General features: G+C 42.6%; 1 protein-coding gene across 1 annotated transcript in view; it reads left to right on the forward strand.

The window, feature by feature from the left end:
* Positions 1-12,370, forward strand: part of LOC311044581 (sarcoplasmic/endoplasmic reticulum calcium ATPase 2-like) — a 36,069-nt gene that overhangs the window by 12,189 nt on the left and 11,510 nt on the right. Inside the window, exons 7-13 of the mRNA XM_084056271.1 lie at positions 4,942-5,022; positions 5,988-6,073; positions 7,261-7,558; positions 8,101-8,267; positions 11,415-11,503; positions 11,876-11,978; positions 12,111-12,242. Coding sequence (XP_083912397.1) covers positions 4,942-5,022; positions 5,988-6,073; positions 7,261-7,558; positions 8,101-8,267; positions 11,415-11,503; positions 11,876-11,978; positions 12,111-12,242 — 956 coding nt within the window. The remainder of the gene's footprint in view (positions 1-4,941; positions 5,023-5,987; positions 6,074-7,260; positions 7,559-8,100; positions 8,268-11,414; positions 11,504-11,875; positions 11,979-12,110; positions 12,243-12,370) is intronic.

Genomic DNA, 12,370 nt, shown 5'->3' on the forward strand with positions numbered 1-12,370 from the left:
TCAACCTCTTGAAAAATGTTGCTATCGTAGATAGAAATCAGAGTCTACATGATTCTTGTATTCTGTGACAATCTATGTCCAGTCTTACTTTTTGTTGTTACTTAACTCCACTGAGCTCTCAATGTTTTTGACAAGAAGAGCTGTGTGTTTCCAGCGCAGTCCTGGGACAAGTTTTGAATTGTTACTATGGCAACAGAAGCCGTTCCAGAAGCTCAGAGTGCTGTTTGAGATGCAAAACAGATGCAGTCAAAGTGAAAGCCCATCGAAGATACTATTGACATAACCAAGGTCAAAGGTAACTATTGACTTAACCACGGTCAAAGGCGATGTTCATGATTTGTAAAAGATGAACTAGGGCTGCAAGTATTGATTATCTTCTTATCGATTATGCTATTGATTACTTTTTTGATTAATCGAATAAGTAAGTGAGCTTTACTTGAATATTACAAAAACATGATCTTTCAACAAAATGATTAACCATTTGAATCTACAATCTTACAATCCTTCGTGATGTGACGCTTTGTGAGCTTGTAGATCGGCTATTTTCACAATCTTTAAAAACGTTTTTGAAACATTTTGCCTACAATGACATGCCCAAAATAGGCAATTCGTTTTTTGTATTACCTATGAAATGTTACACAAAATTGACTGAAATAAACTAAACTAATAATAGATTATTTTGTGATTTTTTATAATCTATTAAATCAATTAGTTCGATTACCAGTAACCGTTGTAGCCTTAGTATGAACACCAGGTATGTGTTCCACTCTATTTAAATCATTAACATGGTAGAGTTGGCAGGGTAGGAAAATAAACCCAGCCTCAAATTGTAAATGTGGCTAATAATCATGTACACAGCCTCAGCGTTTTGTTTCAGCCAGCCCTTAAAACATCTGCAGTGGCATCTGCCCATCAAAGCTGCCAGCCCCTGTGGTTTGCACTGCGGCCTCAACTTGGCAGTTTTAAAGTGCACCTTCGGGAGTCATATCTCATGTGTTTGTCTCGCTCCTGGTTTGAGCCTCTTCATTTTGCACCGCGCATGTGTCTAGACTCTCTGAAGTAGGACAAGAAACGTCTTTGTTCACTAGCAACAAAATGTTTTTATCAGACAACATTTTAGAACAAGAGTGGGATTTCTCAAATAAAAGGCAACCATATCTGTTCCATGGCAAGCATTTGTGAATGGATGGTGGGGATTTCCCTCTCTGCTCTTAAGCATAGAGGCTGTGATGTTGGCAGGCACAGAGGTGAGAAGGTGGTCATGCCTGAGGACCCTGTTGGACTTCTACCAAGTAGGATGTTGACATTAAGGGACAGATGATATACACACACTTCAATTACAGCATGTCTGCAGTTTAACACAGGCTTATGACTGCGCCAGCGTGTCTGAGACACAGGAGATTCTCGCTTTAGCTTTGTACAAAAAAGGTGTCCCGACACTGAGAACATGTTTTCGAGAGTCATATCAACAAGTGCCATTGTTAAGCGTCTTGTTATCCCATGTGTCTTGGTTCAACATCCTACTGTTTAGTTTTTGTCCTCCCCTCCCCTCCCCCCCCCCCCTTTTCTTACCAAGTTGTCAATGTTTCTCACTTTTAATGTCTCGCTACAGGAAGTGTTATGCAATCATGTAGGATGTGGCTGTTAAGTTTGGTGGTTCTCTGGGAAACATATCATGTTTTGGTCTTGTTCTCCAGTCAATACTGATCCGTTTCTTTCTCCCAGGAATGGCCTCATTCAAAGTGGATGATATTTTAAAAACGTCAGAAAGTCTGTAAGAAAGGTTTTTGAGATAACCCCCCCCCCAAAAAAAAAAACTATAATAACAACAAATATGCAATCTTTAGCACCTTAATTGTGTTTTTTGTTATAGGTTATATTTTGAATCAAAGAAATTTAAGGTGTACCTGTACTAGTCAGTCACCAAAACTGCATTGCCCCATCGTCAGTGATGCATTGGCCTTCTCAGAAGGGAGGGTTCCATTGCACCCCTTGTTCTGCATTTGCTGGAAGATGCAGCAGAACTTGACACGTGTGTTTCTCAGAAAAGGTGTCGACATCTCGCACGATTGGAAAATGCCCATTGCCAGACTGACATTCCTGGCACCGACCGCCAGTACATTTAATATGAGCTGACACACACTGCACATTGGGGTCGTCTCTCACAACAAGCCGTTATCACTCATTGTGCCAAGGCTAGAGGGTTATTTATGTTTGCGTTGAGACTTGCACACCTTAAGTCACAATTATGTGCAAGCTTAGAGACCCCAAGGTGCTAATTGAGGGTTAGCGAGTTGACGCGGTCGTAGAAGTGTGAGTTCCGAGAGACTTTGCCATTGAGTGATTGTCCTGTTGACACGGGGTGGGGCATGGGGTCTTTATCCTGTGACTGACAGTGGCTGGCATTAATCCCCTACCTCTTCCTGCGCCATGGGGATGACGGGCAAACAGCTGCTATCATGTGTCCACATTTAAACCTGATCAGCGCATTGGGGGAACATATTGAAATACTTTAACCATTTTTGGCTGTGTGCATTGTCTCATGCTATTCTCCACTCCCTTCTCTGAAGGGCATGCAGGGGGTCCCAGCTTAATGTTTTTGTTTCCCTGACAAGGGAATCCTGCCATCCTGCCCCTTCTATCTTTACTTATTTTCAGTAGTTCTCTCTCACACTGTTTTCTCACAGTCATTAACCTCACATTATTTGTCTCTAAAATAATACATTTTCTAAGTTTAACATTTTTGTGCATTCTTCTTCAAGCTTTGTTGTCTGTGCAAATGTATGCTTGGTCAAACAAATCAAGTACAATCAAGTTGTTTTCACTGAGGTACGCGGTTATGTGACAAAATATAAATTAGGCTTAAGAGAGGTCCTGGTGAAGCTCTTGGGGGGAGCCTCAAAATACCCATCCGAGACAATTTGCATCTTTAACAAAGTAGGTCTATACGTCAGCTACGCACAGGGGAACTGTGCCACGACGACCTGAGCCAGTTCCCTAGTTTCCACTGCCTTTATGTAGTATTACGAAGCTGAAGTGGGTCACTGCAATTCAGATGTGCCCGAATTGGCTTTTTCCTTTGAGATTGGCCTTTTTATGGCTTCTAGTCCCTCTACTTCCTCTTCTTTCTCTGGCCTTCCTCCTCTCCCTCTGCCTATAGCGAAGGGAGTGAAAAACTACTAGCAGTCCTGAAAAGGAGCTGGTAGCATTTTCAGTCTACTCTGATACTGATTGACTGCCTATTGAATTCAGAGAAAGCCTCGTCCCTTTAAAAACGTTTCCCTTAGACTGTAGTAGGGCCCCATTAACATAGCTTCTGCCATTTGTTGGAAAGTGGTATCCAAACCAATTTGTGAGCCAAACATTACATAAGGTTGCACTGCGTTTCCTTTTGACTGTCAGACAGGCATTAAGCAAACATAGTGAACCAAGCTCAGGCATTTAGCTAACATAGCATCTAAACAGTGCCATGAGTATAGACATTTTTAGTGCGGTTTTGTCCCAGTGGGGATGGAACCCCTTAGGGTGTTTGCACACTGCACAATTTTGGCTGTCTTGTTCATTAGATGTCACACTGTGTGATGGGAAAAAGGTCAAAGCGTTATTATTATCCACCCTAGTCAGACAACATGTCACATTTTGTGCAAATAAACTATGACCTACTGTACATCTGCCGCCGCATGCTGTGGCATGTTTTACCTTGACAAAACAAAACAAATCCAAGGAAAGTGGAAGAAAAATTCGACCCAGTGTTGGCTTGGCAGAAAGAGGACATGAGTGGGTAATTCTCCAAAGGCAGCTGATGATATCTGCATGGCATTAGATGCCAAAATAAAGTTGTTTTCGTAGAGTAGTATTATTATTGTGCACCGGCTCATAGATGGCCGTCTTTTACATTGTCATACTGAACGATACAAGACACCTACAGCGAACATTTCTACCACCTTTAGGTCATGATGTGGAAACATTTTTGTATGCTAATATATTTGTATGTATTCTTCTTGGTCAATACTAAGAATGCATATATTTGTCTGGGGCGAAACTAAGACTGCATTCAGTATATACAGTGCATTGTGCTGTCAGTCACTAATGCTACTATTGTTGTACTCTCTCTGACCTTCGAGCTACACAGTGACAGAACCATGTGGCATATGCCGGTCATATTTGGAAAGCCAAACGTCTGTTTAGCATGATGATTCATCTGCAAATATTGACTTTTATGATGGTGAGTGAATGACAGATGTTGTCCAACAACAGCTGACTCCATAACATATTTAGGCAAATGTCATCTGATAACGTTGGTAACACATTTGTTTGGCTCTGTGGTACAGTGATCAGTCATTAATTTCCTCCCTGAATGTCTAAAGCCTAGCTCTCCAATATAAAATGAATAAAGCTGAATATATATAACATATAGATATAGGAGGAAAGATTGTTGTGCTGTCAGATGCTGGAGTTTAAGCATCAAATAAGTATGTTGTCGTGACGTGACAAGAGCTGTTGCTATGGAAACGATAAGCGATCTTCGTTCATCGCCTCGATGTGGACTGTCCAGTTTTATAATGTTTGCAAACCACAGTTTGGAGGATTCTGTTGCAAGTGGTTGCCAGTTTCAACGTTGGCTAGCAAATCTTCTGTCTGAACTAGGTTTTAACTGTTGTGTTGGCATTGGCTTTAAAAGCTTCAAATGTATTTTAAAACATCTCATTATGCCATACCGTGTGTGTGTGTGTGTGTGTGTGTGTGTGTGTGTGTGTGTGTGTGTGTGTGTGTGTGTGTGTGTGTGTGTGTGTGTGTGTGTGTGTGTGTGTGTGTGTGTGTGTGTGTGTGTGCGTGTGCGTGTGTGTGTGCATGCTGTACAGTATTTGTGTTAACATTCTGTTTCCACTTTCTAGTAGCTACATTTTTATCTCTAATATGTGGTAAATTTATTCCCTCTAGTTGGAGACAAGGTTCCTGCTGATATTCGTATCTGCTCCATCAAATCCACAACCCTGAGGGTAGACCAATCCATTCTGACCGGTAAGATGTCTGTTGATTGACTCATCACAGTTGGCAGGATTCCTTGCCTTATATAGACATTTAGATAGATGGCATTACGCGTGCACAATTAACCAAATCCAGCAATATAAGCATTTTCACTTTAGCTTTTAATTGTGGAGCCCTATAGTTACCATTTCGTTGCTGTCGGGCAGAAACCTCTTATCTTCATATTTTAACTTTTGTTTTGTTTTTTTCCCCTCGTAATTTAATGCCCTACTTTGTCATACTTAACCTTTTCCCGTAATTTAATGTCCTACTTCATCATACTACAGTGTCGCACAAAATAAGCAAAAATAGCCAATCTTAAATCTTGTTTTGAGCTTGTAATTTAGCTTTTTTTGCTATTAAAAAAAAAAGTAACATGGACATGAGGTTTCCACCCGAGAGCAACGATTTCCCACTTGTATCTGATAACGGTAATTGTAAACTCTGGTGCATGACTGATAGAAAATGTTGTCTATGTATAGTAGCTGCTAATGTGTTTGTTGTACAATGGCTTAGCTATCATCCATGTCCCTCTCTCCCATCACATGATCTACAAATTCTTGGATTGAGGTTGCTCAACATTCTCATACCAGGCCACCCTTCCCCCTCTATAATCTGATAGCTAATTTATATTACTGTTACCAAGAAGAATGTTTGCTAGGGGCACTATGGTGACATTTTACTTTCTAAAAGCACATGTACAAAAAAAAGAAGGACATTCAGGAGCATGTGAAAGGGTATGATCTGTTACCATGGCAAATGCCAATCCCTATTTTGTTTCTCAATAGCACATAGTGTGAAGGTGATAAGATACTTTTATGACCATTTGCTGCTAAACTGGTTTCTCAAGTAGAACTGTTTTGACAGTATCCTGGAGTTTTTGATAACTTGTATTGTATTTTGTCCTGTGTTGAATAATTGAACTGGCTTTGACCTCCTGCTTTCTGTTGTCTTTGTAGGCGAGTCTGTGTCTGTGATCAAACACACTGACCCTGTGCCTGACCCACGTGCTGTCAACCAGGACAAAAAGAACATGCTCTTCTCTGTAAGCAGTCCTGGCATGTTGGCACACATCCTCTTATTGTCCTTCAGTTTCTTTTTTTTCTTTTTATGGAAAACATATTTGTATTATTATTTAACACTTAGGCCCCCTGTGTACTTCCTTGTGCGACAAATGACGAAAATAGCCAATCTACCAGCTCACAACGCGTCGCAACACTAATATATCTATACATTTTCTCTGTGTGTATGTATATACAGTATGTATGGCTGTCCCGGGCATAACTCGGGCACCGTCCGACCGAACAATCCCAAACTTAGCGTGTGTCCCAGATGACCCGGGGGCGGGGCGGGGGGGGTGCAGTGCTGTGTGGGAATTCGAACGGACCAACGGTTTCCAAGAACTGTAAACCACGAATATCTGGGGGGGGGGGGGGGGGGGGGGGGGGGGGGGGGTGTAGGCATTGGCTTCCCTGATTTGCCAACCCGACCATCGACTTAAAGGATTGGCCAAGCTTTGTGTCACATTTGTGCCACTGGCAATATAAATGGTAGCGTGCACAATAGAACTCTGCGGGTCCATCTCTCCCATTTACTCCCACACGTCATTAATAAAAAATCTGCAGTTTCTGATGTATTGATGACATCAGGGATCCCTGTTCATATTTGGTAGATTGGTTGAATTGTAATTGATACTGCACTGGGTACTCTGACAATGGGTGCAACGGGTACTGTGACAAGTACAGCAGGTATTGCATAAGCGGGTGGGGTATGCATTCCCAACCTACATCAGCAGCGATTTAAATCGTTCCCGACTTGCATGGTCCATTTTCTCAAAACGGGGACGCCAGGGTTCATGTAGTTAACATAATATGCATTTAGAGGGCTTCATGGTAGCATGATTTTCCTCATAGCACATGACAAAACACGTTAAAAGAAATACTATATTAACATATATTAACATTTTCATTACAAAACAGTACAAGGGCCTCAGTGTAGTAAAATATCTCTTCTGACATAAAAATGTGAAGAAACAAGTATTTGCACGTTTGTTGTTTTCTTGTTCAGTTTTATTTTACTTTTTGTTTGCTTCCGTCTTCTCCTGTTGTGCAAGTTAAAGCTATTAAACGATACAAGCCATCGCAATTACATTATTTAAAAACATGAGAATTTGATTTAAGAGACTTTTATCATTTTATAACTTGAACCGACGTGTCATCCGCCATTTTCCAGGGTACCAACATCGCGGCAGGGAAGGCAGTGGGCGTGGCGGTGGCCACCGGCATCAACACCGAGATCGGCAAGATCCGTGACGAGATGGCGGCCACAGAGCAGGAGAAGACACCCTTGCAGCAGAAGCTGGATGAGTTTGGAGAGCAGCTGTCCAAGGTCATCTCCCTGATCTGCATCGCCGTGTGGATCATCAACATTGGACACTTCAACGATCCCGTCCATGGAGGCTCCTGGATTCGTGGTGCCGTCTACTACTTCAAGATCGCCGTGGCACTGGCCGTGGCCGCCATTCCTGAGGGTAAACCTGACACAGTATATACTCCATCGTATGATATTTTTCCTTCATTGAGAGAGATAGATCAGTGGTTCTTAAACATTTTAATTTTGAGGATCCCCATAACTCTGAGAGTATTCAAATGTACATTTGTACACTCTCAAGAGTTACAGACCTGTAAGGGTCCATTTGGAATTTGAAAAGCAAATTCTGATTTGGGATGCAAACTATTTTCGGGTCACGCTGGAGGCCGGAGGAGGCAGAAATGTGAGGATTAGAATTTGGCTTCTGCCTCGAAAAAATGGGTCCTTGAGCCCTGCCACAAAATACACTTATTCAAGGATTTATGTTACTCATCCTGTAACTTATCAATCATGCTACTTGCTTGCCTTTGGAAAACCAGGCTATGGGTGAACACAAAGGTAAAATGGCAAAAGCGGTGGCCGTGGTGGTAGACCAGAAGGACCGTCTCTGCCAGCGATGAATGGAAGACTGACTTTGATGGCTTGATCTAGTGTTTGTGTGAAACATTTATATTGAAATGTCGTCGTCCCCCCCACCCCCAGGTCTCCCGGCTGTCATCACTACCTGCCTGGCCCTTGGAACCCGGCGAATGGCCAAGAAGAATGCCATCGTCCGCAGCCTGCCCTCAGTGGAAACTCTGGGTTGCACCTCCGTCATCTGCTCTGACAAGACGGGAACCCTCACCACCAACCAGATGTCTGTGTGCAGGGTGAGAGACTCGCACACTTGTACAACATGTTTTGATTGGTTTTAGGTCTCTGCTCTCTATCATCTTCGTTTTAAGAGCCCATCTGGCGTTTGAGTGGAATGGTGGCGTGTCCCAGTGGTTTGGAGAGACATTTACAGTTTTGGGAATTTAGCCGATTCTCTTAATCTGGCTCAGTGTCCGTTCAAGGACACTTCAGCTGAAAACAGGGGTGTGTTGATTGCATCATTTGCTGTTGTGGGGGTTCAAACCTATGACCTGTACTTCTAGGCCACCTGCCTTTTACTCTTAGAAGTTAACAGATTGGGTCCTCTCAACAGCCAATGTATTTTCCATCAACAATGCCGTTTCCTGTTGGAACTGCCCTTTTACTAGATTACCCCCCCCCCTTCCCCCCCACCTGCTCTGGGTAAGTACATCTGCTCAAAAGGCAGATACAGTATGTGAAAAGTAAACAGTGAGCAGAATGTCACTGTTTGGAGAAGAATAAAGGCAGCTCTTTAACAAGGAGACAGCGTGCTGCCAGAGCTGCAGAAGACTACATTCAGCCGTTGGATGACTTGCAGTGCTGCTGTTGCATAACTGACCTTGCGTCACCATGCTGCAAAGCAGACAGCCTGTAGTTTCCCCTCCCTCTGTATATGTGACACCCCAGTGCCGCTAGTAACCCTACTTTCATAGGACATTACAGCATTTATACAAGTTGAATTGCCGTTGCTGCCCATGTATTGATTTTTCCCCCTCCACCCATCTCGGAGAAATGTCTGCTCAGCTCCTGTTTAGAATATGACCCGTGGCATTCACTCTTGTTTATCAAAGAGATTTTCATTTCATTTACATAAAAAAAAAAGAAATGAATTAAAAATATCAACTTTTTTAAAATAAAGGACATACATAGACACAAAAAAACAATACAAAATACACAATACAACAAAACAAACACAACCACCCTCTGGCCCAGGGGGGAGAAGAACACAATTCAATTTGCTGTATATAAAAAGGTACGGGAATATTAATCAATCAATTGCCATTAGAGAGTTGATATGATTTAGGACTAATTAACCGATTTAAAACGAAAAGTATATTAACTCATATAAATAATATTCATTTTTAAAAGATTGTACATAATTGTAACTCACTCAACACAAGACCCTAGATGTGTTACATGCGTTTTGTCAAAGTGACCCTCTGCAGTTCTCAGACTGGATTAACACATTAATTAGCTCTACAAGCGGACTGTCCTTTGATGTGCGTATAGGACAGGACTCACAATTGCGTGTCTCACAACGTTATTGTTGTTGGATGTATTACTGCTATTTTTAAACTATCATCGTCATATGTGTTTTGCTTTCTATTGGTCCTGCACTGTTGTTCAGTCCAGACAACGCAGCCCTAAATAGTAATAGAAAAGTTGCTGGATGACAAGTGTTTACCTGTTGGAGTGCAGCGACAACTGTGTTGAGTCACCATCATTTAGCATGGTCATTAACTGGTCTGCAACAGTATCTCATTGACAAGCACTACCAATGTTGGAACACTGTTCCTGTAGAATAATGCTAACGGTACTGTCATTAAGGCTTTGATTACCACAAAGGTTCCCATTGTAGTTAAAATGTACAGTATGCACTTGTGGTACTTTAGGACTGTGGACCAAAATGTCTTGCAAACACCATCTTATGTTAAACAAATCTCTGGTATGGAATTGCTTTTAAAGTGGCATACCAAAAAGAAAAAAAGAAATGAGACCCCATTCAAGGCAAGCATATTCTTTATCTCTATCTCTATCTAATTTATGTACATGTATATGTATATGTATATGTATATGTATATGTAGATAATAAATAATCTCATTACATACTGAAAGTATGTAATGATGGAAAAAGCTGAGCCAAAAATAAGCCTGATGGAATGTCCATTTTCCCCTAGTCGATAGACGGCACAAGCAGCAGTGTTTGAAGTGTGGCCTCTGGCTGGAGGAGAGCTTGACTGAATGTCATCACTCCTGTCTTTACTTGTCCATGTAGACCAGTTGTTATGGCACTGTGTATGTCAGTCCTTCACTGGGATTGGACCTTCTGACTAGCTCTTACGAAGGAAAAACGAGATGATGTGATGAGAGGGAACAGCATATGTGTATGTGTGTTGTGTGGGTGTTTGTGCTGTGGTGGAGGGGAAAGGTGAAGAGTGTGCGTGCGTGCGTACGTGCGTGTCCGTGTCTGTGTCCATCCACAGCAACGTTGGGTGCTTCCTGTGGGAGCTTGCCTAGCTTCCTCCTCGAGTCACCACCACTTTCGCTCTTTACTCTGACTCCATGGTACTGTTTACTTATGGAGGAAACCAAACCCCTTCTCCTCACTGTATGTAGCTGGCCACCCACCCACCTTGGCTCTCACATAGAAACGCACACACCAGGCCTGGGCAATATATTGATATGAGACTAGATATCATCTGGGATTTTGCATATCGTAATATCGCGATGGGGCAAACGTGTTGTCTCTTAAGCCTTGCCTTATACTTTCAGAAATGGTCAGATAGCGAAAATAGCAGTTCTACAAGCTCACAACCCATTGCGATGCTATTTTTTAAGTTCTTGGTAAAAAGATATTGTGATATTTCATTTTGTCCATATTGCCGAGCCCTGACACACACACACACACACACACACACACACACACACACACACACACACACACACACACACACACACACACACACACACACACACACACACACACACACACACACACACACACACAATGACACTGCAGGCTGCTCCAAGGTCTTTAACAGCTCCCACTGCTCAGGCCCGTGGGGAATTTCTATGGTGTCTGGTGCCATCTGCTGTGTCAGTGCAGAAACAAACCTGCCGACTGCAGTGAACTTGATCGTGCAAACGCTGTCTGATGATGTGATAGAGGTGTTGATGTGTAGACAGTTTTTTTAAACTGGTGATCTTCTCTGTAATGTAGCTCAATGATTCTCAGAGGTTTTCATGTCAAGGACCCCCAAATTAATATGTATTTATTAACCCGTTTTGCTGGGCACCCCCTGGAACCCCCTCAAGGACCCCTGGGTTTCGATGGACCCCACTTTGAGAACCACTGATGTAGCTCAATGTGATGTTTATTTTACTTTTTTTCTCCCCTTCAGATGTTCATTGTCAACCAGACTGAAGGAGATGGCTGTTCTCTGTCTGAGTTTACCATCACTGGCTCCACCTACGCCCCAGAGGGAGAAGTGTGAGTAACTCTTAACCCATACACAGTAAACTCCTCTGTGATCATTTAAGTCTGAGAATGTAAAAGGTCCATTTGGATCCATTTTCCTTTACACTCTCATAGTTGAATCAACTAGTATTGTGCTGTGTACCTTTACTACCCACGGAAGACAATCGTAGAAGCTTAGCAGCTCCTCTCTTAAATCCAGGTGAAAGCTGTGAAGCTCTTCAGTTCTGAAGGGCAGACATGGATAGAAGGGAGGGCTTGTAAAGGCGTATTTTTATGCCTTGAGGTGATCCAGACATGGATTGTAACATAAACTAGTAATGTAACCTGACTCTGTATTTCGGAACGCACACATACTGTATGTTGATGTTCTGTACTTGCCCTCAGATACCATGATGGCAAACCAGTGAAGTCCTCCCAGTATGATGGTCTGGTTGAGATGGCCACTATCTGTGCCCTCTGCAATGACTCCTCGCTGGACTTCAATGAGGTCCGGGCTCTCGCATGATCTCACCATCTTTATGCACAATCTCTGAGTTAAATTAACAATTTGACTATGTATATGTACTAGTGGTGGATTGGCACAAACTAATGTTGTATGTATCTCCTTATCTCCACTCAGGCCAAGGGTGTGTATGAGAAGGTTGGCGAGGCTACTGAGACGGCTCTGACCTGCCTGGTGGAGAAGATGAATGCCTTTGACACAGATACAAACAACCTTTCCAAGATCGACAGGGCCAACGCATGCAACTCTGTGAGTGACAGCTACTTACCGTTTCACCTCTGAGCCTTGTGGATCGTGAAAGCTCTTCCTCAGCAGGTTCAGGGTGTTTTAGATTAGGTTTGATCTGAGAGTGCCCACACAGTAAAATCCTGAGTGTG

This window comes from Gymnoscopelus microlampas (assembly GCF_963454915.1).
Source record: "Gymnoscopelus microlampas genome assembly, chromosome: 4".
NCBI classification, from domain to species: domain Eukaryota; kingdom Metazoa; phylum Chordata; class Actinopteri; order Myctophiformes; family Myctophidae; genus Gymnoscopelus; species Gymnoscopelus microlampas.